The 24,478-nt window shown below is 36.4% G+C and overlaps 1 protein-coding gene across 6 annotated transcripts in view; it reads right to left on the bottom strand.

Annotated features, from left to right (window-relative positions):
• Nucleotides 1–304: 304 nt before the first annotated feature.
• Nucleotides 305–24,478, bottom strand: part of ndrg4 (NDRG family member 4) — a 67,180-nt gene continuing 43,006 nt past the window's right edge. For 3 of the 6 annotated variants that reach the window (XM_022683884.2, XM_022683886.2, XM_022683887.2), the window contains 13 exons: nucleotides 21,420–21,525; nucleotides 16,209–16,329; nucleotides 16,049–16,111; nucleotides 14,995–15,055; nucleotides 14,694–14,837; nucleotides 13,341–13,444; nucleotides 12,095–12,151; nucleotides 11,956–12,007; nucleotides 9,533–9,580; nucleotides 9,179–9,214; nucleotides 7,345–7,396; nucleotides 4,689–4,727; nucleotides 305–2,015 (listed from right to left, as the gene is read on the bottom strand). In XM_022683884.2, coding sequence (XP_022539605.1) covers nucleotides 1,861–2,015; nucleotides 4,689–4,727; nucleotides 7,345–7,396; nucleotides 9,179–9,214; nucleotides 9,533–9,580; nucleotides 11,956–12,007; nucleotides 12,095–12,151; nucleotides 13,341–13,444; nucleotides 14,694–14,837; nucleotides 14,995–15,055; nucleotides 16,049–16,111; nucleotides 16,209–16,329; nucleotides 21,420–21,525 — 1,038 coding nt within the window. In that variant the 3' untranslated portion in view covers nucleotides 305–1,860. Of the gene's footprint in view, nucleotides 2,016–4,688; nucleotides 4,728–7,344; nucleotides 7,397–9,178; nucleotides 9,215–9,532; nucleotides 9,581–11,955; nucleotides 12,008–12,094; nucleotides 12,152–13,340; nucleotides 13,445–14,693; nucleotides 14,838–14,994; nucleotides 15,056–16,048; nucleotides 16,112–16,208; nucleotides 16,330–21,419; nucleotides 21,526–23,964; nucleotides 24,185–24,478 lie in introns of those variants that run through there. The other 3 variants (XM_022683888.2, XM_022683889.2, XM_022683885.2) reach the window with 3 other exon arrangements.

The raw sequence follows: 24,478 nt of genomic DNA, 5'->3' as shown, positions 1-24,478 counted from the left end.
ATATAGTGAGTATACTTGAGTTAATGAAGTATGAATAGGTACAGTAGTGCACACTACATTTAGTAGGGTCCTACATTTAAAATAGTAACAGGTACAATAGAATAGGCAAAGGTACTATAGTGCACTCTACAATTAGTGCACTAAAATGGTAATGCACACTATATCTTGGTGCACTAGAGTTAATAGAACAGTTGTCTATACAGTAGTGCACACTACAGGTAATGTACAAGAGTTCACGGAATAAGAAGAGGTACAGTAGAGCACACTGCATTCTGCGCACGAGAGTTAATGTAATAGAATCTGGTACAGTAATACACACTCCATTTATTAAGATGCTCATGTAATGGGAATAGGTATAGCAGTGCATACTACATTTAGTAGGATCCTACATTTGAAATAGGAACAGTGGAAGTACAATGGAATAGGAAAATTTACTATAGTGCACACAGGTAGTGCACAAGAGTTCATGGAATAAGAAGAGGTACAGTAAAGCACACTGTATTCTTTGCACAAGTTAAAGGAGTTAAAGGAATAGAATCTGGTAAAGTAGTGCACACTACATTTATAAACACTGATGTAATGGGAATAGGTATAGTAGTGCACACTACATTTAGCAGGATCCTACATTTGAAATAGGAACAGGTACAATGGAATAGGAAAATATACTATAGTGCACAATACATTTGTAATACATAAACTGGTACAGTAGTGCACACTACATTTATGAATGTTCATGTAATGGGAATAGGTATACAGTAGTAGTTCATAGAATAGCATTAGATATAGTAGTGCACACTACATCTAGCAAACTATGTATGAGTTAATGGACAGTAGTTGTTCTGCCAATGAAGAACGTTCAATTAACTGAAGTAAAAAAGAGCAAAAGAGCTGTGCTGATTGGCTGAAAGCTGTTGTGGTAGCACCTGATTGGCTCAGAGAGCCTCACTCATACATTTCATTCATACAATCGTTTTCAGTCATGCAATTCCTCTATTCAAAGCCTTTAATTAAAAGTACACTGCTGCACGCACAACATTTCACAAACTGCTTCTCGCATCTCTACACTTCTCTTTATCTCTACACTTTACTTTCACTACTTTCACAACTCTTTCTCTCTCTCTCTTTTCCCCTCTTTCTCTTTTCCAAACCAATCCCTGCTGTCTGCCACCTGATAAACCACTAGTCACTCCACAGAGACTGTCATAGGACAGGGTGATTGAGTGAGAGCAGGGGATGATGGGATTTGTAGTCTGGGGGAGGGAGATTTTTGTAGGTCAGAGGCAGCAGGCGAGAGGAAAGGGGGACACTGACACTCCGAGCAAAAAATAAGAAACTATGTGCAACAAAGTCCGGGGAAACTAGCATAGATGCAGATGAGAGATAGAGAGAGAGATAGAGAGAGAGAGAAAGAAAATGGGGCAATCGAGCAGTGATTAATATTACAGTATAGAGAAAGACAAACACCAACACACACACTCAGAGAGAGAGAGCAGGTTACAGAACAGAGAGGCTTCAGAAATGCAGAAATTAGGAATATTAATAAATCTCCTTTATTCCTGCAACTTTAGCTGTGTTCACATTACAAGTTTTGAAGCAAATTTACTTGATTCAGATCATTTCCGGGTGAATCAAATCTATAAACACAACTTTGTACTTGAACTCATATCATTTCAAAACAGATCTAAGCCACTTTTCTGTGCACTGTTAGATCTTAGTCATATATGATCTTTATGTACATTTATTAATGAAGAATTGAGCAACAATGCTTGTAAATAGAACACAGCTTTAGTCTCTGCTAATGTTATCTGTCCCCGTCTGAGTTTGTGTGTGTGTGTGTATGTGTGTGTGTGTGGTGTGGGCTCAGCAGGACACCTCCATGGTGTGGCTGACCTGGCCCACCCCCTCGCTGCTGTCAGAGTGTGTGCACGCCCGGTTGCGCGAGCCGTCCAGGGAACCGCCGCTGGTCAGGGAGGCCGTCCGAGAGCGAGCGAGGCGAGTCATGCTGGCCGAGGGCACTGAGGGAGGGAGAGAGATTGAGAGAAAGAGAAAGAAAAAAGAGAGAAAGCATCAGTAACAGTAGCAGGCTGTATTCTGTGTGATATATGAGGGGTGGTTGGGATGGCATGCTAGTTTTTCATGACAGCAGCACAGCTACAGCTACTATCTCAGTCTGTTTCAGGGGTTTGAATCAGGCCGGGGTTTTGATGCATTCATATCACAGCAAGACTGAACTTAAATCCCTCTCAGCATTCAGCAAACTCACTCCTTCTGCAGCAGAGTCATGCAAAAGGCCCAACGCAATCCAGATGTTGCAGCTAAGCACTTGCTACTGTTTCACTCTCCACAAACTCTGCTCCTTCTTAAACAACACTGTAAATAGCTAACACTAGCTAATAATACTCTGAATGTAGGTACATTGTGATAATATACACTGAGGTAAAGCTACACTCTACATGTAGGTATTTTGATAATATACACTGAGGAGCCGGAGCTACAGTCTCTCATTAGGGTGAATACAAATATATTAATAACACTCTAAATGCAGGTATTGAATAACACTCTAAATGCAGGGTGAATATATATTAATAATACTCTGAATGTAGGTACATTGTGATAATATACACTGAGGAGGCGGAGCTACAGTCTCTCATTAGGGTGAATATATATTAATAATACTCTGAATGTAGGTACATTGTGATAATATACACTGAGGTAAAGCTACACTCTAAATGTAGGTATTTTGATAATATACACTGAGGAGGCGGAGCTACAGTCTCTCATTAGGGTGAATACAAATATATTAATAACACTCTAAATGCAGGTATTGAATAACACTCTAAATGCAGGGTGAATATATACTAATAATACTCTGAATGTAGGTACATTGTGATAATATACACTGAGGAGGCAGAGCTACAGTCTCTCATTAGGGTGAATATATATTAATGACACTCTAAATGTAGATATTGTGATAACATACACCGAGGAGGAGGAGGTGAAGCTACACTCTAAATGTAGGTATTTTGATAATATACACTGATGTGGAACTACAGTTTCTTATTAGGGTGAATATAAATATATTAATAACACTCTTAATGTAGGTATTGTGATAACATACACTGAGGAGGCAGAGCTACAGTCTCTCATTAGGGTAAATATATATTAATAACACTCTAAATGTAGGTATTTTGATAACATACATCGAGGAGGAGGAGGTGAAGCTACACTCTAAATGTAGGTATTTTGATAATATACACTGATGTGGAACTACAGTTTCTTATTAGGGTGAATATATATTAATAACTCATAATAACTTAATGTAGATATTGTGATAATATACACTGAGGAGGTGGAGCTACAGTCTTTCATCAGGGTAAATATATATACATTAATAACACTCTAAATGTAGGTATTGTGATAACATACACTGAGGAGGCGGAGCTACAGTCTCTCATTAGGGTGAGTATATATTGAGAATACTTTAAATGTAGATATTATAACATACACTGAGGAGGCAGAGCTACAGTCTCTCATTAGGGTGAATATACATTAATAACACTCTAAATGTAGGTATTGTGATAATATACACTGAGGTAAAGCTGCACTCTAAATGTAGGTATTTTGATAATATACACTGAGAAGGCAGAGCTACAGTCTCTCATTAGGGTGAATATAAATTAATAACACTCTAAATGTAGGGATTTTGATAACATACACTGAGGAGGAGGAGGAGGAGGAGGAGGAGGAGGTGAAGCTATACTCTAAATGTAGGCATTGTGATATACACTGATGTGGAACTACAGTTTCTTATTAGGGTGAATATATGTTAATAACTCATAATAACTAAATGTAGATATTGTGATAATATACACTGAAGAGGCGGAGCAACAGTCTCTTATTAGAATGAATATATATTAATAACACTCTAAATGTAGGTATTGAGATAATATACACTGAGGAGGTGGAGCTACAGTCTCTCATTAGAATGAATATATATTAATAACACTCTAAATGTAGGTATTTTGATAACATACACTGAGAAGGAGGAGCTGAAGCTACAGTCTAAATGTAGGCATTGTGATATACACTGATGTGGAACTACAGTTTCTTATTAGGGTGAATATATGTTAATAAATTATAAAAATAAATGTAGATATTGTGATGATATACACTGAGGAGGCGGAGCTACAGTCTTTCATTAGAGTAAATATAATATATACATTATATACATTAATAAGGTGATGCTACAATCTTAACAGGGCATTGTGATATACGCTTGTTTTTTGTTGTTGTAATTATTATGATTATTATGATGTTTTCACTCAGATTAACATCATGTTAATTAATGGGTCCTAATGGCCCGTTTTCACGCCACACGTGCAGTTCAGCCCATGAAGCCTAGTCCACAAGCGCCTCTCTCTGACCAGAGCTGCCATGGCCTGCCATGCACAGAGGATGATGGGATATTTTGATGGCTGGAGTGCGGGAGAGGACGGCATGTTTTTTCCCCAAGTGGAAAAACCATCGGCCCAAAAAAACACACAATGATCCAACAGAAACCATACAGTTAAACAGGGGGGCGAAAAGAAAGAAAGAGGGGCAAGGCCCCAGAGAGTGAGAGAAAAGTTTGTTTGGCTTCAGATGGATGAGGCAGAGGAGGGTGGAGGCAGACAGGGAACAAGAAGTACCTGGCCCCCCACTCATCCTCCGATCCTTTATATACGCAACTGAGAGAGGACGAAAACACACACACACACAAACACAAACACAGAGGGCAAGGTTACAACAAACTCCTCCACACACACACACACACAAATGGACGTCCACACAGACAGTTTCAAAGACAAACATGTGCACCTAAAAAGTACCTATACATCATATTAAGTGAGAATCATATTTATATAAATACATGTATTTCAATGCTGCCAGAAGAGTCATATGAAAAAGTTTGGGCACCCCTATTAATCTTAATCATTTTTAGTTCTAAATATTTGGGTGTTTGCAACAGCCATTTCAGTTTGATATATCTAATAACTGACACAGTAATATTTCAGGATTAAAATTAGGTTTATTGTAATAACAGAAAATGTTCAATATGCATTAAATCAACATTTGACCGGTGCAGAAGTATGGGCACCCTTATCATTTTATTGATTTGAGTACTCCTAACTACTTTTTACTGACTTACTGAAGCACAAAATTGTTTTGGTAACCTCATTGAGCTTTGAACTTCATAGCCAGGTGTATCCAATCATGAGAAAAGGTATTTAAGGTGACCAATTGCAAGTTGTTCTCCTATTTGAATCTCCTCTGAAGAGAGGCATTAAGGGCTCATCAAAACAACTCTCAAATGATCTAAAAACAAAGATTGTTCAACATAGTTGTTCAGGGGAAGGATACAAAAAGTTGTCTCAGAGATTTAACCTGTCAGTTTCCACTGTGAGGAACATAGTAAGGAAATGGAAGACCACAGGGACAGTTCTTGTTAAGCCCAGAAGTGGCAGGCCAAGAAAAATATCAGAAAGGCAGAGAAGAAGAATGGTGAGAACAGTCAAGGACAATCCACAGACCACCTCCAAAGAGCTGCAGCATCATCTTGCTGCAGATGGAGTCACTGTGCATCGGTCAACAATACAGCGCACTTTGCACAAGGAGAAGCTGTAAAAATCTTAAAAATGATTAAGATTAATAGGGGTGCCCAAACTTTTTCATATGACTGTAAACTATATTGCCAAAAATACTCGCCTGCATTGCGTTTGGTGATATAAGGCTTGGATAGATTTGAGATGCTCAGCCATTGAAACTCTTCATTCCATGAGTCTTTCTACACTCTACTGTATTTGATCTAATCTAAAGCTACATGAAGTTTGGAGGTTTGGAGGTGTGTAGTGATGTAGTGACTCAGTGTGGAATATTTAGTAGTGAGTAGTGGACTGGACTTGTTGCACAGGTGCTGCATCCTATCATGGTACCATACTGATGTTTGTAGAACAGTCTACATGTCTAAATGTTTGGTTTTATACACCTGTGGTAATGGAAGTGATTGGAACACCTGAATTAAATGATTTGGATAGGTGAGCAAATACTTTTGGCAATATAGTGTACATTTCTGTCATCACTTTTTATTTGTATATATATATATATATATATATATATATATATATATATATATATATATATATATATATATATATATTATTTAATAATGATGAATAAACTAATAGAAATGCACAACAGAACAACATTTTCATTAAAAGTTAAAAAACATGTTTTTTTTTTCTTCTATGAAGGTAAAGGGTACTATTTTACACTCGTGATGTTACAATGCTTATTGTTATCTTGCACGCCATATTGTCTGCATATTGTTTAAATACCATAAGATGCTTACGATTATATATTGTTAAAATAGGGTAGATATATACATCTACCTATATGTAGTATTAATCCAATCCTGTTCAGAGTCTTTGTTTTAACCACAATTTGGTGTTCTCAACTCACCATTAACAGACATTAATGCATTATTATAATACAATAGTCTATTTAGAGTCTGCAGTGTGGAGCTATTTAACATGGGAACATGAAAACATAACATACTGTAATATATAAGATTGTATAAAACTTTTATGTGAGCACTCTGTTTTAACAGCAGGATCAGACTTTAATGTCTTATTATATATAAACTGTTACTAATAATCAAGAATTTAATTCAGTATTAATCAGCAACACATATTACCTATTATCATATTACCAGTGTGGCTGTATTTATTTGCATGAACACAGAGATCGGATTGGCTCGGGTCAGCATCAGCTTGATTGATCAAGTGATACTTATCATTAAGAGACCTGATTTTAAATTATTTATAATTAAATGTATCCAATTTATTAAGTAATTGAGGCATTTGTATTGGCCCTTTCATCACTAAAGTTCAATTCTTTACATAATATAAAGGGAAAATGATTCACTTATTATTATTTTATTTTTTATTTATTTCTTTTTTTTTTTAGAAATCTTCTTTTACCTGTACACTGATGGGACAAGCCTCATGTCTGGTCTTGCTTTTTAATCATATTCATTTTTTTTTTTTTAATGTACAAACATTCAACCACCATCCTCACCCAGTCTAACACACAAACACTTACACACACAGAGATACTCATAGCCTTTGTTTAGACACACAACAAGAAGATGAGACTCATTATTGACTTAATTACCTTAAAGGTGTAGAGTAAACAGTGAGTGATCACAGTAAATAAACAGGACAGATCTACTGACAGTGCTGATTTAATGATTTAATGATGTGTGCAACAAACAGACTAGCATGAATATTAATTAGCAATACGTACTGTAGCCCATTCCCTGGAGGAAGTACTTGAAAGCCTCTGTCAGTTTTCCAGGCTGTAGAAATAAAGGCAGATGGATTTAGGCCATTTATTTGCTAAATAAATCAAACACTTTATTTAGTAATGGTAGATTATGTAGGCTATTGTAGCTTTAACAAGTGAAGGTGTTTATTCATCTCTAAAAAACTTGTTTATGTGATTTCTGACACTGTATTACTCACTATTAAAATATTCTGCATTGTAGTAATTAATACTAAAGTCATCCAAACTATAAAGAAAAACTGGGGCTGTATATAATGTTTAATATCAACATAAAATGTTTTTTTTTAATTACAAACACTTTGTAATAATATATAAGTTTTAAAACATTTCTATAAATTAACACATTATTACAAACATAGAGGAATGTAAACCTTCACATATTTCTGTACATTTAATAAAATTCTGTTTTTTTTTTATATAATTTAGGCACATAATTAATTCATTTAGCTATTTTCCTAAAAATATCAAGCTGTTTAAATGTGTACAATAATTCACGGTTTACCCTATAATTTCAGGACAAACACCGCTTTAAGAAAGTTACAGCACAATTAATAAAATTTATTTAATGTAATATATCTCATATTGTCTCCTTAATTAGGTGATGTAAAGTGTAAAGCTGTCTACCCTGTTGTAGTTAAATATTAAAGCAAAAATATTACAGTAAATTGATTTAAATAATTAATAAAAATGTTCAATCAAATGGCAGTTGTCACTAAAATTCACTAAAACCCTGCTACTGTCCACCATTCAATGCAGCAAAGGGGGGCACCATGCATAACAGGAAATAAGAAGATATAATAAAGAAAATATAATGTGATTATGCTGGGGAAATAGGATTTCTGAGTGTTCCTAAGTCTTATGAATATAAGGAACATTAAAAAAAAAAAAGAAATTCTTTTTTACTTTCCCATGGGGATCTAAGTGTTACATACTCTTTAACAGCTGTGTAAAGTTCCTTACAGCACTTACAGTCATTTTAACTCTATGAATCTCCTTTTAAAAGTTTATTTGAGCTTTTAAAGGTCTGTTCCAAACATTTTAACTATTTACATGCTTTAACTAAGAGTATTACATTCCATAGATCAGTTTTTAACCTGATTCCTACTTCTAACCTTATTTCCTTCTTCCCCTCCTTCACTTTTCTATCCCCTTACTTCCCTTCGACCTCCTTTAAGCCCTATCTAAAAATGTTTTATCTTTAACTTCTATTACTTTTGTACTTGACTATTGTAAGTCGCTTTGGACAAAAGCATCTGCCAAATGTAATGTAATGTAATGTAATGTATTGATTTCTAGAACAAAATGGTACAATGCAAGTTATGAAATTGTTGTTGTCATTTGTGTTACATCAGGATTTTAACCTTAAAATACAACTTTAAATATTTACAGTCATGTGACCACACTGAACTCAATACATTTATCTGATTTAAATTCGAACTTGGTATCAATATTCAAAAAGGTTTATATTTAAAGGACCGAAAAAGACACAGTATTTTAATAGTAATGATCTCTCTTTAGATGAACTAAAATATGATAATGCTAGTAATGCTAATGTTTTGTTATATGCTTCTATTAGCTACTTGATAGCTGCATTAGCTTACAAAAAAAACAAGCTTGGCAGATTGACTACATCAAATTAGTGATTAGGGAAATTAGTAAAAATCTGATTTTAATCTTCCTTCATGAGAGTCACAGCACACTAGGGCAGACAGTCGTGGGTCGATGGTCACAGTGAGAAGGTTAAAAGACTCAGAGCGTAAGCTGATCGCGGGTCGATAGAGAGCAGGATGCTGACCTGTGTGATCTGAGGCAGTCCACCGGAATCAGCCATCTGAAACAAAACACACACTCAGTACATCAAGGTCACGCTGGCCAATCAAATGGCTTTAAAATAGCGACAGATAAGAACTTTTGTCTTTCACCTCCAAAGAGTTCACTTCAACATTCAACAACACCTAGGTTAGGTTCCATCACATCTAATAAGAACCATCTGAGCTTTAACAGGAGAATTGAATCTGGAGTGTTGCTCTTTTTATTTGTGTTATAACAACTCATAAAATAGTTGGAGAGTTAAACAATTATTACATAATTAATATCCATTTTGTAATGGAATTTTATTTTAGTCTGTACTCATATGATGTTTTCTCACCTTGAGGAAAGTGGTGTTGGTGGGGTCCAGCTTGGAATTGCACTCGACCTAAAAAACACACATCACAACTTTAAAATAAACATCATGTGAAGCAACTAGGTCACATTTTTAATTTTAGCCCAGAAAGAAAGTCACATTGCTTCCGCTCAGCTGACATGTTATATTACTGCAGGGAAAGTGATGCTGTATAAATAGAAGTGAGGCGCTAGGTGTGTGTAAGAGAGAGAGAGAGAGAGAAAGAGAGAGAGAGAGAGAGAGAGAGAGAGAGAGAGACAGGAGGGTGTTGGCAGGATGAAGGAGTGAGGGGTTTGCATGTTTGTGACAGAGTGCATATTCATGTTTCAGTGCTCTAGTTTCGTGAATGTATGTGTATATGTGTGTGTGTGTGTCTGTATGTGCGTCTGTATGTGTGTGTTTTGACCCAGATATTGCAGTACTGCAGTGATGAGTCACTCCAGCAGTGGCTGCAAAGTTGCAGACGCCTGCAGCTTCACCCCAACCCCCCCCTCTCACACACACACACACTCACACACACACACTCATGCACTACTAAAGTGTCATACAACTCACACTAGAGTAATTGGCATCTAATTTGCAACTTTTATCAAGAACATCTATTATATTGGCCAGTGTGTAGAGGCGCAAGATTTTAGGTGTTTCTTATAAAGTGGCCAATGAATGGAGGTACAAGGTCGTTGGTGTTTCTAATAAAGTGGCCAGTGAACGTAGGCACAAGGTAGTAGCTGTTTCTAATAAAGTGGTCAATGAGTGGAAGCACAGATTTTATTGGTGTTTCTAATAAAGTGGCCAGTAAATGGAGGCACAAGGTAGAAGGTGTTTCTAATAAAGTTACCAGTGAGTGGAAGCACGTGATAAAAAGTGTTTCTAATAAAGTGGCCAGTAAATGGAGGCACAAGGTACTAGGTGTTTCTAATAAAGTGGCAAGTGAATGAGAGAAAAAGGTACTAGGTCTTTCTAACAAAGTGGTCAATGAGTGGTGGCACAGATTTTATCGGTGTTTCTAATAAAGTGGCCAGTGAACGGAGGCACAAGATTGTAGGTGTTTCTAAACAATAAAAAAGTTATGATTTTGAGATCCTGGTTATGTTTTTTTCAATCATATAATAAAATGATAACTAAAGGCAATGTAAACTGTTAAACAATATTAGCTCCTTGTGGAACATTTTTGAGAACTGTGGAGGGGTTCCTCCACTGTTTTAGATTGATGAACACCAAAATGTTCTTCTAAGAACTTACAAAGTCAATAGTCAGGCCGTCAATCAGTTTTTTCCTCAGTCTGTCTCAATTCCGCTCCTTCTTTTACCTTTCAAATAGATTCCTGCTTTTTTATCTTAAAACTTGCTCATGTGGTTTCTGATCTTTCCTCTCAGTTACCCTGTTTTCTTCTTCCTCTCTTTTTCTCTCCCTCTCTCTCTCATTAATATCTTATTTATTCATTATCACATGCCTACATAGCTCAGACTTTATTTTCCTCTAGTCTTTGCCCTACTTTTCATCCCTCGTCTCCTTCATTTCATATCTCTCTCTCAGTTTATTTTTCTCTCATTTCCCTGCGTTTTCCTTTCACACGCTGTTGGTTTGATGGGATGTGAAGGCGCAGTGACCCGGGACCCGTACAGCAGGAAAAGATCTGGCACATACACAAACTAACACACAGCGCACCCAACCCAGAGCCAGCCCACAGCCTGAGCCATCTGCCCCCAGAGAGAGAGAGGAAGAGAGAGAGAGAGAGAGAGAGAGAGAGAGAGACAGAGAGATGACTGACCTGTTTCTGTTTTTCTGAATGAGGACAAAACATTCCCTCTCAGAGCCAAACACACCACAGAGACACAACAGAGCGAGGGAATGAAAACAGGAGGGTGGTGGAGGAGTAAGGAACGCATGTTACGAAAACTGAAGTGTCATGCTAACAGTTTAAATTAAATTAGGCTAAGCGCTGTCACTATGATCATGAGATTGCCTGTTCAAATCCTGTTTATGTAGCTTGCCATCGGCTACCAAAGTCCTGAGAGAGCACAATTGGCGTTGCTCTCTCTGAGTGGGTAGATGGCACTCTCCCCACACATCACTCCTAGGGTGATGTTGATCAGCACAAGGCATCTGTGAGCTGATGTATCTGAAATGTATTACTCATATAATATTATAGTATAACTTTACTTTGAATGATAACATTATTAGAACTTCATTCTGGATATTGATGATATTAGAGTTCAATTCTAGATATTCCTTATCAAATATTAATTCTGGATATTATATTATGTGATTAAAACTGCATAGATTTTGAATGATTGAAAAGACAGTAAGTGGTTGTGTGTGGATGTAAGAGAGTGACAGGATGGAGGGATGGGTTTGAGAGTAGAAGCTGCAGTATTAAGTTGGTTACAGTGTGTTAGAGGACTCACCACGCCCTCCTCTGCCGGAGCATTATCCCCAACCACCAGCATCACCGGGCACCTGCAGGACACAACACACACCAGCATCAGCATCTACAGAAACACACACCTTCACCTTTATCTAACTACACAGAACACACACACATACCTCAGAGTCTTGGCATTGAGCACAGTCCCGCTGCGATTCATCTCCAAGTCTCTACGGCTATAAAATACACACACACTCTTATAAGTTATCAGTAAAAAATAATTTAAAGCTGTTATATAATGTGTATCAAAAAACTATAACATCATTGAAAAGTTACTTTATTTTAGTAATTCAGTTTAAAATGTAAAACATCATATATTATATAGACGTATTACACACAGAGAGATCTATTTTAAGCGTTTATTTATTTTATTGTTGATGATTATGGCTAACAGCCAATGAATACCCAAATTTCCTGGTGGAAAATGAAATCTGCATATCCACAAAAGTTGTCAGTAGCAGAGGGAAGCATGAAGTGCTGAAAGTTTTTTTTTTTTTTTTTTTCGGGAAAACACTGCACTGAATTCGGACTTGATAATAAAACACAGTGGATCAACACCAGCAGATGACATGACTCTCCAAACCATCACTGATCATCAGTAAATTTTACATTTCATTTGGAAATTTTCTGAGACACTGATTTTTGGGTTTTCATAGGCTGTAAGTCATAACCATCAACAATAAAAGAAATAAACACTTAAAATAGATCACTCTGTGTGTAATACGTCTATATAAAATATAAGTTTCACATTGTGAACTGAATAAAGTGACTTTTCAATGATATTTTATTCTTCTGATATTCTATGAAAAAAATATCCATGTAATTGTGAAGCATTCCTATTAGTCCAATTATTTAGAATATTCTGACATGATATAGAGAACATTTGCCAAATTTACATTATGTCAAAAAGTGACAAACGCCAAATAACTGTAGAAAACAGTGATGACATGCAAATCTACAATATGTGGACAAAAATAATGGGACACCTGTTCATTCATTGTGACTCTACCCTGCTTTTGTGTGTTTTTGGATTGAAGCATTAAGAGAAGGAAGGATGTTGGATGATCACCAAAGGTGTTTCATCCTTTCAGAAAACACAGTTCCACTGCTCCATAACTCAATGATGGTTTCATGTGCATGTTCTCCAGAAAATGCTTTATTGCTTTATTGATAATACTCTCAACAGACAAAAAAAAACAAGTTGTGTGTGTGAATTTGCACATTTTTCATCATCTGTCAGCAATGGTTGCAGTGCAAAATAGCTGAATTAATTGATTAAAATAGGCATTTTTAAATATATTTGGAAGTATAATGTATATATGATAATAATATCATAGATGCATATGCACAGCGGCTATCTGTTACCTGTTATACATGTTCCAGAAGAGCTGCAGGTTGAACTGGTTGATGGTATTGTTGATCTGCTGGCGGTAGCTCTGCACCAGCTCTGTGTTGCTCATCAGCTCCTCCTGCAGTTAAAGGAGCAATATGAGACATGTTACAGTGTAGAGGAATGGAGAGTGTGTTATAGACCGTAGTCCTACAGACACACTGTTCAGTGTAGGATTCTCTCAGCATGTAGTTCAGTTTATCCAATAATTATCATTAGTCCAATCAGGCGCACTAATCCCCCGGACCTCTGCTGAGGATACCTGGAGTACACAGGTAAGCTTGTTACACCAGGTGAACTTCACTGCTCACTAGAGTAGAAATGCATTATGTAACATACTGTACTTTCATTACAAGCGCTCACTAGGTGCTCTTTAAACAATATTATATCATTTCTAATTTTATATTATCATCTTCTTTTTCTTCTTGTTATTAATATAGTTATTGTTGTAGTTTTAACTAAAGGTGTGAAAAGTATTCACATTCATTACTCAAGCTTTTTACTCAAAATTGTAAAAGTAGTGGTTTTAAAACTACTTAAAGCATGAAAGTAAAAGTAATGTAAGGGGGACATTAAGGACCTTAATGAATATAATGTTATATTAAAATGTTAATGTTGATCAATTTGGGATGAACTAGACTACCTGTTCCAGCTACATACATGTCCCATTAAAAATGAATATATTTCAGTACAATAACAAAAATATTAAAGAAGCTTAGCTGAACGTTTGGCTCGAGTTCTCTTGAGTCTTGAGTGTGACATGATGTGTGCATTTGAGATATATGTTAGGAACATGTTATATCCAATGGTATATGTTTATATTTCTCATTAAACACCATTAAATTCACTCTATCCAGATGGAAAGATTTTTAAATGTAACGAGTAGAAGTAAAAAGTCGTCCTAAAAATAATTACTCTAGTACAGTATAGATAACTAGAATTTCTACTGAAGTAAGGTATTCATTACTTGATACTTAAGAGTATTAAACAGCAATATCAAACCGTTATTATTATTATTATTATTGTTATTATTATTATTATTATTATTATTATTATTATTATTATTATTATTATTATTATTATTATAAATTGCCCCTTTAACAGGCCGTCGGCCCACAGGTGGGCACAAAGTGTCATTACACACTTCTATAACTGATAAAAAAACTTTAGTAAGTTTGACAGAGGTCCCTGTAGTTACTAAAAAAACACATTCATAAGAAAATAAGCCTCATTTTTACTAACTATATTTGAGTTTTTGATAGTTAAATAAATAAATAAATACTTAATTAAATTTTCTATATTCTAGATGTTGCTGTTTGTGTGCTGACCTGGCTAAAGAGGTGTGGCAGGACTATGTCTGGCAGGGTACTGGTCAGTCCAGACAGTTTGGTGGCAGCCCAGTCAATCCAGCCTTTACCATTGGGGTCAATGTTGAGCAGAACCAGACCCTCCACCAGGTCAGGGAAGATCAACTGTGTGTGTGAGAGAGAGAGAAAGAGAGAAAGAGAGAGAGAGAGAGAAAGAGAGAGAGAGAGAGAGAGAGAGAGAGAGAGAGAGAGAGAGAGAGTTGCTCACTTTCAGCGATACACTGTTCAATAAATGTATTCATATGATTACTGAGACACTTACGGCAAACTTAGCCAGGATGTAGGCACCAGCTCCAACTCCAATTCCCACAATGCTCTTAAATCTGTGGATAGAGTTGAATTAAAATACATTACATAAGAGAAGTGTGGAATTTAATATCTGTACACAAGCACAACCATACCTACCCACTATAGACCATACTATTATAAACATTCTCACTCAAGGTGCTTATATGTAAACCATAGAGCAGCCTTCATAATTATTGACATCCTAGTTAAAATGTGTTTAAACCCTTTATTAAAAAAAATAAATTGTTGTTGCAGAAGCATATTCTCACTCTGAAAAAAAAAATCAACCTTCAACTCAAGTGAATAAAAAGAAATCCTGACTTAGAAATTATTATTTTTCATAAAATTAACTGTTTCACAATTATTGGCACCCTTAACATTTTTTTTTTTAAATAAATGTTTTTGAACCCTTTATGTCATTTCTACTCTAGTTTATAACGTGGATCAAACTATCTAGGAACCTTTAACTAGTAATTCATCACTTCCTGTTTCCCTGGGGTATAAATATGGGGTTACTCAGAGGCCTGTTTCTCTTACTCACTCTTAAACATGAGAAAGACAAGTAAAAGCAGTAAAGCAGATGTGTGTCGATCAGTGATGCTGTGGGCCTGTTTCTCCTCCAAAGGCTTTTTTCTCCTCCAATTGCTTTAGCTAACTTTAATTAGAAACACGCTCCTGGGGGGGGGGGGGGGGGTGCTTTTCAAAATAAAAGTTTATTTTAAAACAATTTCTGCTTTTTTTTTTTTTTTTTTTTTGCATTGTTGTCCTATTGTATATTTTTTAAAGAAGCCAAAGAACACCTCCTAACCAGGGGTGCCAATAATTATGGAGGGCACTGTATAACCATACTTACCAAACTGTGCTAGTGCTATACTACTAACCCTCTCTAAACTGTACTAAACCAACTCTAAACCATAGAAGTGTAATAGTACTGACCCACGTTAAACTGTACTAGTATTATAGTACAAACCATCCTAGTATGACAGTACTAACTCATTTTAAACCAACCATACTAGAATCCTACTCACCCGAAGTGCTGCACGACACTGGGTAGCATTCCAGCCAACTGGTCCATTGTGGGGTACTGGTACCTTCAGATAGATACATCAAAATCAGTACAAAGAAATGGAAAACAAAAAAATATAAGATCAGTGGTGTGAGTGTGTGTGTGTGTGTGTGTGCCCGTACCCTGCTGGCATCTGAGGGGCTCCAATGTGCTGGCCTGGTGCGTCAACATGGCAAACTACGAAGTGTTTAGTGATCTCCTGCATGTCTTCATTATGGAACAGAGTGTTGAAGCACAACTTATCTAAGAGAGAAAGAGATCATATATTTTATTATTTAATATTACCCATTCCTTTGTCACAATGAAACCTTATTAACATGATGTTTACATGATATTGCTTGTTCAAGTTCAAGGAAAACATTATATTAGATGGAGTGGCCTTTTGTGTTCATGGTGTATTTGTAGTCAGGAATACTGAATAAAAAGTTCAAGACAGGTGTCTTTATGTTATATCCCTCCCATCTGCAGACATCCCAACAATTATTAATATTGCCTCCGCCATGATCTGCTTTCTCTCACTCGCTGAACAAATCCCGTCCGGGAGGGGGGAAAAACACTGCCCGCCCACACTAAAAACTGATTGGCTGTCTCACAGACTCTTTGCAGAGAACAGGCCAATCAGAACCCTCTCTGTTTTCTCTCTCCTGCCCACACGCGATTAGAGAAAAAAAGTCTGTGGCCTGTGTGCGCATTTGGGGCACTCGTTCTGAATTCCGGGAGATTATATGTGACTCACGGGCATCAGGGAGCCGCTACCGAAATGCGGGAGACTCCCGCAGCTTCAGGGAGACCTGGTTTGTCTGCATCTGGGACGGGATGCTGCTGCTGACTGAGTTTAACCCAGTCACACGACAAGGATATTATTCAACCACTTAATTCTTTACACTAACACTTCCCCAACCTCACTTACATTCAAGTACACTATCTATCTATCTATCTATCTATCTATCTATCTATCTATCTATCTATCTATCTATCTATCTATCTATCTACAGTTTATTTATAAAGCACATTGTACACAACATAATACACACATTAAACTACAGTACTAATAAAACTAATAACTGTATTCTAAAAATAACTGGTATCGGAGTGATGTGTTCTTTCTGAGAAGTACGTGTTAAAACCTTGCTGCAGCATTCTGCACCAACTGTAACTTAGCAACCAGCGAGTGACCAGCACCAAAGTACAGAGCGTTCCAATAACCAAGCCTTGTGTAAATAAAAAAGACTATTTCAAAGTTAGAGAATGATAAAAAAGGCTTAACTTTGGATAGCTGTATGAGTTGGTAGAAACTGGACTTAACTACCGTCTTTATCTGCTTGTCAAATTTAAAACCCTCATCGATATATAAAATATATATTTTTTTTCATATTGACTGACCTTCATTTCTTTAAGTCATTTTTTTCTTAACTTAGTTGAGTAGTTCTTACCATAACATGTATTATATATATTTTTTAAATAGGATAATTTACTATATATCAACTCTACTTCTTCACAACTTTACAGCTCTTGACACAGCTGTTAACTGAATGGTGACTACCTCATAAGGCTGACTGAGAAAATGCCAAAATGTGCAAAGCTTTCATCTAAGCAACATATTCTAGTTTATTTAATATTTTTTTTGTTTTCTAAATAATTCCATATGTTTTTCTTTATAGCATTAGTCTACAATGCAGATTTTGTTTTTATAATAAAAAAAAAAAAAAGAAAAACACTGAATTTCAGCTGTGTTCAAACTTTTGACTGATACCATACACATACAAACACCCCACATACATATACATACACCCCACATACACAAACACACACACACACATCTGTCTAAAAGGCTTCACGTTACAGACTGATTCCTGCGTCCACCCCTGCAGCCCTCTGGCAAACTGACCCACTTCCTCCCTCCCTCACTTCCTCCACCACGTTCTCTGCACTATCCATATAGAACAGCATCGCTTTTCTTTCTCTGTCTCTCTCTTTCTCTCTCTCTCTTTTCTTTTCTCATCCCTAATCTCTTTATTTTTACCCACTTTCCTTCTCTTCATCCTTTGCCTCTCTTTCTCTCTGAGTCAGACCTAAAGGCTTGCTGTGCATAATAATACTAGTACTAATAGTACTTCTGCAACAGAGGAAAAGAAAGATGCAGAGAGAGAGAGAGAGAGAGAGAGAGAGAGAGAGAATGAAGAGAGAGAAAGAAACAGGGAGTGAAAAGAAGAAGAGAAATAGCAGGAAGAAGAGAGGGAGGGAGGGTGTGTGAGTGAGAGAAAGCGAGACAGAGAAATATAGGGCAGAAAAACATCCATATCATGTGACTTGTTTTGACGGGTTCAGCACTGCGGCACACTGTCATGTCTCTCTCTCTCTCTCTCTCTCTCTGTCTCTCTCTCTCTTTCTCTCTTTTCTCTTTCTCAGTATTAATGACAGTGATGCTCCAGCTGAAGGAGGGAGGTAATTGGATGCTGTCAGACAGACGGATGCAGCAGCCTGAAGGTTGAGGGTGTAACTCAGCAGCTCAGACAAAAGCAAGCACACACACAAACACACACACACACACACACACACACACACACACAAACACACACACACACACAACACACAACACACACACACAGGTGAGAATTATATTCCTAGCTACAGAAATCGAAATGCATTCATCAGTGGCTGATTTACCAAAAATTGTGTGTTTGTCTGATGATAATACTGTCCTCTTCCCAAAAATACAGAACCAGTACCAGCATTTAAAAAAAATTATCATGAACATGATTTATTCACAGATATTAAGGGATTGGCACCAACCAGTACAAATGTGTTTCTAACACTGATACAGAATTAAATACCTATTATCACAAGCTTTTTTATGAAAGAAAAAGTGTGATTAATTACATCATTTGATTCATTTGATTCATTTCATTATATTTTTTAACGATTGACATCACAAATATACATCTCTGGTAAAAATGAAAAGACTACTTCAATATCTGAATCTGTTTTGCTATTTATAGGTATATGAGTAAAACGAACATTGTTGTTTTATTCTCTAAACTACAGACAACATTTCTCCCAAATTTAGAGCATTTATTTGCAGAAAATGAGAAATGGCTGAAATAACAAAAAAGATGCAGAGATTTCAGACCTCAAATAATGCAAAGAAAACAAGTTCATATTCATAAAGTTCAATAAATCAATATTTGGATAAATAACCCTGGTTTTTATTCACAGTGATTTCATGCATCTTGGCATGTTCTCCTCCACCAGTCTTACACACTGCTTTTGGATAACTTTATGCCTTTACTCCTGGTGCAAAAATTCAAGCAGTTCAGTTTGGTTTGATGGCTTGTGATCATCCATCTTCCTCTTGATTATATTCCAGAGGTTTTTTTGGTAAAATCAAAGAAACTCATTATTTTTAAGTGGGCTCTTATTATGTCCTCTAAAATCTAGATTGACAGAAAATGACTTAAATGTTATGTTTCTTTACTTTAGGTTCTATTCATTTAGTAAATGTATCATTTCCTTTTACAATCTGGAACACTGAAGTGAGTCCCACTGTCCCGGTAATCAGATTACCAAAACATCCTTTCATAACTGTAATACTCTGGTTGATGGATCACTCTGGCTTATGCAAGAACATGAATTCCGATGATTCTGATGGTTTTATATAACCTTCATAATAATATTTACTGTGTTTACTCCCGTACTGTTCCCTGCTTTCCTTAATAATATAATCCATTATCCAATTAACACCAAACACCACAGACAGACACACACACACACACACACACACACCTCTCCTCCTCCTCCACTGTGAACTCCATAAATATACATAAACATGTGCGTGTGTGTGCACCCACACACACAATTAGTTTCTTATCTGCATGCGGGTGCTAGAGGAGACAGATGGTGCTGCATAGCAGAAGTGCATTTCTAAGTGTTGTTGTGTTTTTTTTTGTATAAGAATATACACAAACTAGGACTTTGCAACATATTTAAAATACTGGTATATTATTTTATTATATACTATTTACTAAAAAATATGCATGGATTTGTATAGAAATTGTTTAGTTTGCAGAGAAATGACAGAATAACTCAACAGAGTATCATCTAGTGTGAAACATGCTGATGAAACATCACAGTTCTATCTATCTATCTATCTATCTATCTATCTATCTATCTATCTATCTATCTATCTATCTATCTATCTATCTATCTATCTATCTATCTATCTATCTATCTATAAGTTAAAACAACATAATCCAGTGCATCTTGCAGAATCACTGTCAAACCATGAAAGTGAAAATGTTTCATGTTTATTAGTAAAATATATATAATTACATGGGTGCACTTATATTTAGTATTTCAATATTTAGCATGATGTTTTCAGTGTTACAAATAAATCATGGCTGCCAACTTTAAAGCGTTCATGCACAATTAATTTGGATTTAGTGACGTGTTACTATTTTTTAACACAAATCCAGACCCGGTAATCTGCCTGCCCAATATAGATTTTTTTTTTTTTTTTTCTGGAGCGGTTCGCTTGTGGTGCGAACATGATCTGGTCTCGATCTGACCCAGCTATCAAAAATACTTCTTTTTAATTGACCTAAACTGCTAATAAGGCACAGTTTAATCTGATATATTAGCCAGAAAATATACTGCTATGAACAAACACTGTTTCTGCTGCTCCAAGGTGTTTACACTCGCAGCACGTGCAGCGTTCACTGCTCACATCTGGAATACAGAATCTTCTTGCTATATTTACTTTCTTGCTCCCAAGCCAGACAGCTTTGGCCAATCAGAGGAGACAACATGCTCGCGTGGTTTATTGGTGCGCATTTTGGTGCATTTAAGTTGACTGTGACTATGAATGTGTGAAATCAAACCAAACCAAGGGAGAAACGCTCCAAGTAAATTAACTCATCATAGAAACCAACTACAGGTGTGAAAACGCTCTTTTATACCCAGCCAATTAGGTTCTAATTTAGAATTTCTTACAGCCAAGCTAAGATGTTTTAAAATAAAGTAAAAAAAATAAGTATTTACCTGTACCAGTATTTTAATTGACACCACTAATATAAATATAATTGCATTTTACATTTCTTACACTCATTATTTATGTCCATATGTATATATATATATAGAGAGTATAGTATATAATGCATATTATACTATATATAAGTATTTATGTATAATACAAATTTTGTATGTGTACTATCTCAATAAATTTAACCTTATAAACGAAAACACATGCCGAAACACACAAACACACAAAGGCACATACACACAAACACACACACACACACACACACACACACACACACACATAGACACACACTTACGGTTAAGTCCAACATCATGGTAGGTTAGGATTGCAGGCTTGTTGCCCTTGGGAGCTCCACGGATCACCACATGCAGCATCCCATAGGGAGTGTCAATATCATGTTCCTGGAACACACAAAAATACACACACAAACACACACATAAATATTTCAGTCATTCTAAATATACACTCATTTGAATCTGATTTAACAGAGAATTAATAGAATTGCTGCTTTATATGAAAGCCTCTAAAATTAACCAGAAACTGTAAACAAAGACAATGCCAGAGACTAGCAATCATGACCTATGACCTGCACTGTTCTGCAGAAATGATAATTAAGATCCTTATGAACTCAACTGCTAAACAATCTATCTACAAAATGGCAAAAAGAAATTGCAAACATGGAGATAAAAGGTTATTGTGTGACATATATTAAAAATTTAATACTATGACTCCCATACACTGTATTAAATTAGCTGTGTGTTAGTTTTTCAGTGATGTTTTTACAATATAAAACATAAAACATTACATTAAATTTGCTCATGTTGGTTGTATAAGTAAATATAAATGTAATATTCTATCTCTGAGGATATTGTTTGAAGGGCATAAAACAGAAATCAAACTAAAACAGACTAATCAAATCTGCCACCCGTGAAAAGTCCGCTCCAAAATCAAAAGTAGACTAATTAATCCCTAATTAATTCATTAATTCATTAACGAGCAGGCTGGTCTCTCTGGCCGCTGCAGCAACCGGTGCAGTTTAGCTCCCTCACTTCATAACAAGCTGACCCACATTTTACATATCACAAACACACACACACAACACACACACACACACACACACACATGCACACACGTACACACAGACACACACACACGTATACACACACGCAGTGCCTGTAATGTTTTCGCTCCCTTGCAGGATTATTCCTGACAGGAGCTTTAGGGAGCGTGCCAGCGTGCACACACACACGTCCACACACACATGCACACACACACACACACACACACACACACACGCACACACATACACATGCAGCACATGGGCTGTGTTCAGTGTAAAACTCCACCAGGGCTTAAGTGCATCATGTGTGGGTGTGTGAACACTGAGATTATTTCTGGGTCAAACAGAGATAAACAACAAACAACACACACACACACAAACACACATACACACACACACACACACACAAAAACATCCACTCGCCTATAGTGAGATAACAGACCGGATATCACGAGGAGGAAATGGCCATCATATTATGCTGATAGATATTATACAATTGTAATGTATTTTTTTTGATATATGTTTTTTTGGCATCTGATAAACTGGAATGCGCATTAATGAATCCAGAGTCACAATTTAAAAAAAACAAATAAGATTTATTCATTACCCATTTTTAGACACATATAGAAACACATATATACATATATATATATATATATATATATATATATATATATATATATATATATATATATATATATATATATATATATATAGTTTGGAGCCAGACAGACAGACAGACAGATAGAAATGATTGTTGATAGACAATTGTAGATACATACGCAAACATGCCTACATATGCACTCACACATATAGTGCACACATAGTCTCACACACTCGCATACTAGTAAACACTCCTTAACACACATATAAAAAAACACAAAAACACATACACATGCATAATTAAGCACAAACACTCACACACACACACTCTAGCTAATAAGTGTCTCAAGGTCATATCTGTCCTTGTGCACAGATTTCTGATTTTCTAATCTAACACACACACACACACACCCTGATTGGAACAAAGCAGCAACTGGTGAAACACCACTCCTTTATTGTGCTCATAGGAAGCATTATTTAGTTTTTTTTTTTTTTCAGTTGCAGTCAGCTGTGTGTGTGTGTTCCACTGTACCAATTACTCATACTCATTATCAGCAATTACTGTATCATTTCCATATGTGCATGTGCGTGTCTATGTGTATGTGTGTGCGTGACAAACATCATCTGATACATGACGCTTCATTTTCCAAAGCAATTTGATTTGATCACGTTTCAGATTTCAGATTTCAGCACACACACTCCTATAGCACACGTTGCTGTATTTTCATGCACAGCTTTCAGTGATTCAGTGATGCTGCATTTTTTTTTATTTAAAAAAAAACATGCGTCACACATCTGCATTTTTGTATAAAATCACTTTTAAAATCAATTTTCATAATACTAAGAGTTACTGATTTTTTTTTGCATCAAAAAGCTCCTCAATAATGCAGAACCATCATCCAGTGCATACAGTATCCCACTGTAAACAGGAAATGATTAAAACTAGGTCAAATCCTGACTTCTTGTTGCAGAATGCATACCATAATATTAATATTGCATATTAAATCTACATATCCAGACACATCCAAGCAAGACTTGCACATGTCACCACATTAAAATCCAGCATTCATAATTTATGCTATACATGTATGCTTATGCAGAACAGAAACACTCTCCTCTGCTCAGACCTGCACAACAACCACTATCCCCTCCCCCATCCCGCCCCACTGACACTCACCCCGTCCCAGCACTCAGGCATGGCTGCTGTAGAGTGTGTGCGTGCTCAGAGGATGAGGAGGATGAGGAAGAGTGTGATGAAGGTGGCGCAGTGAGCTGCTGCTGCTCTCCTGGCGGGAGGTTTACGATCCGAGACAACTGATACAGAGATACGCTGTTGCTGCTGCTGATGCTGCTGTTGCCACGGCGGCAGAGTCTTTGTCTCCTCTCCTCCTGCTCCAAGGGGCTAAGCTCTTTAAGCCCCTCCCCCAGCCCACCCTCACAACAAAACTCAGCCACCCATTGGCCAGGATCTCAGCCATGTACTGGCCATGATTATTGCCTTTTATTAGCACACACAAGAAGATAATCTAATGGCAATACATCACACTCCATTCTGTTTATTGTATTTATTTTTTTAATCAATTGACAAGGATACAATAAGTTCCATACACTCAATGTCCTATTAGACATAAGCTTAGCTTAATATTGGCTATCATTGGCTTTATATTGGCTAAAACTCAACACTCTTTTAA

This window comes from Astyanax mexicanus, chromosome 10, assembly GCF_023375975.1.
Source record: "Astyanax mexicanus isolate ESR-SI-001 chromosome 10, AstMex3_surface, whole genome shotgun sequence".
NCBI classification, from domain to species: Eukaryota; Metazoa; Chordata; class Actinopteri; order Characiformes; family Acestrorhamphidae; genus Astyanax; species Astyanax mexicanus.
This window is presented reverse-complemented; position numbering and strand designations above follow the sequence as displayed.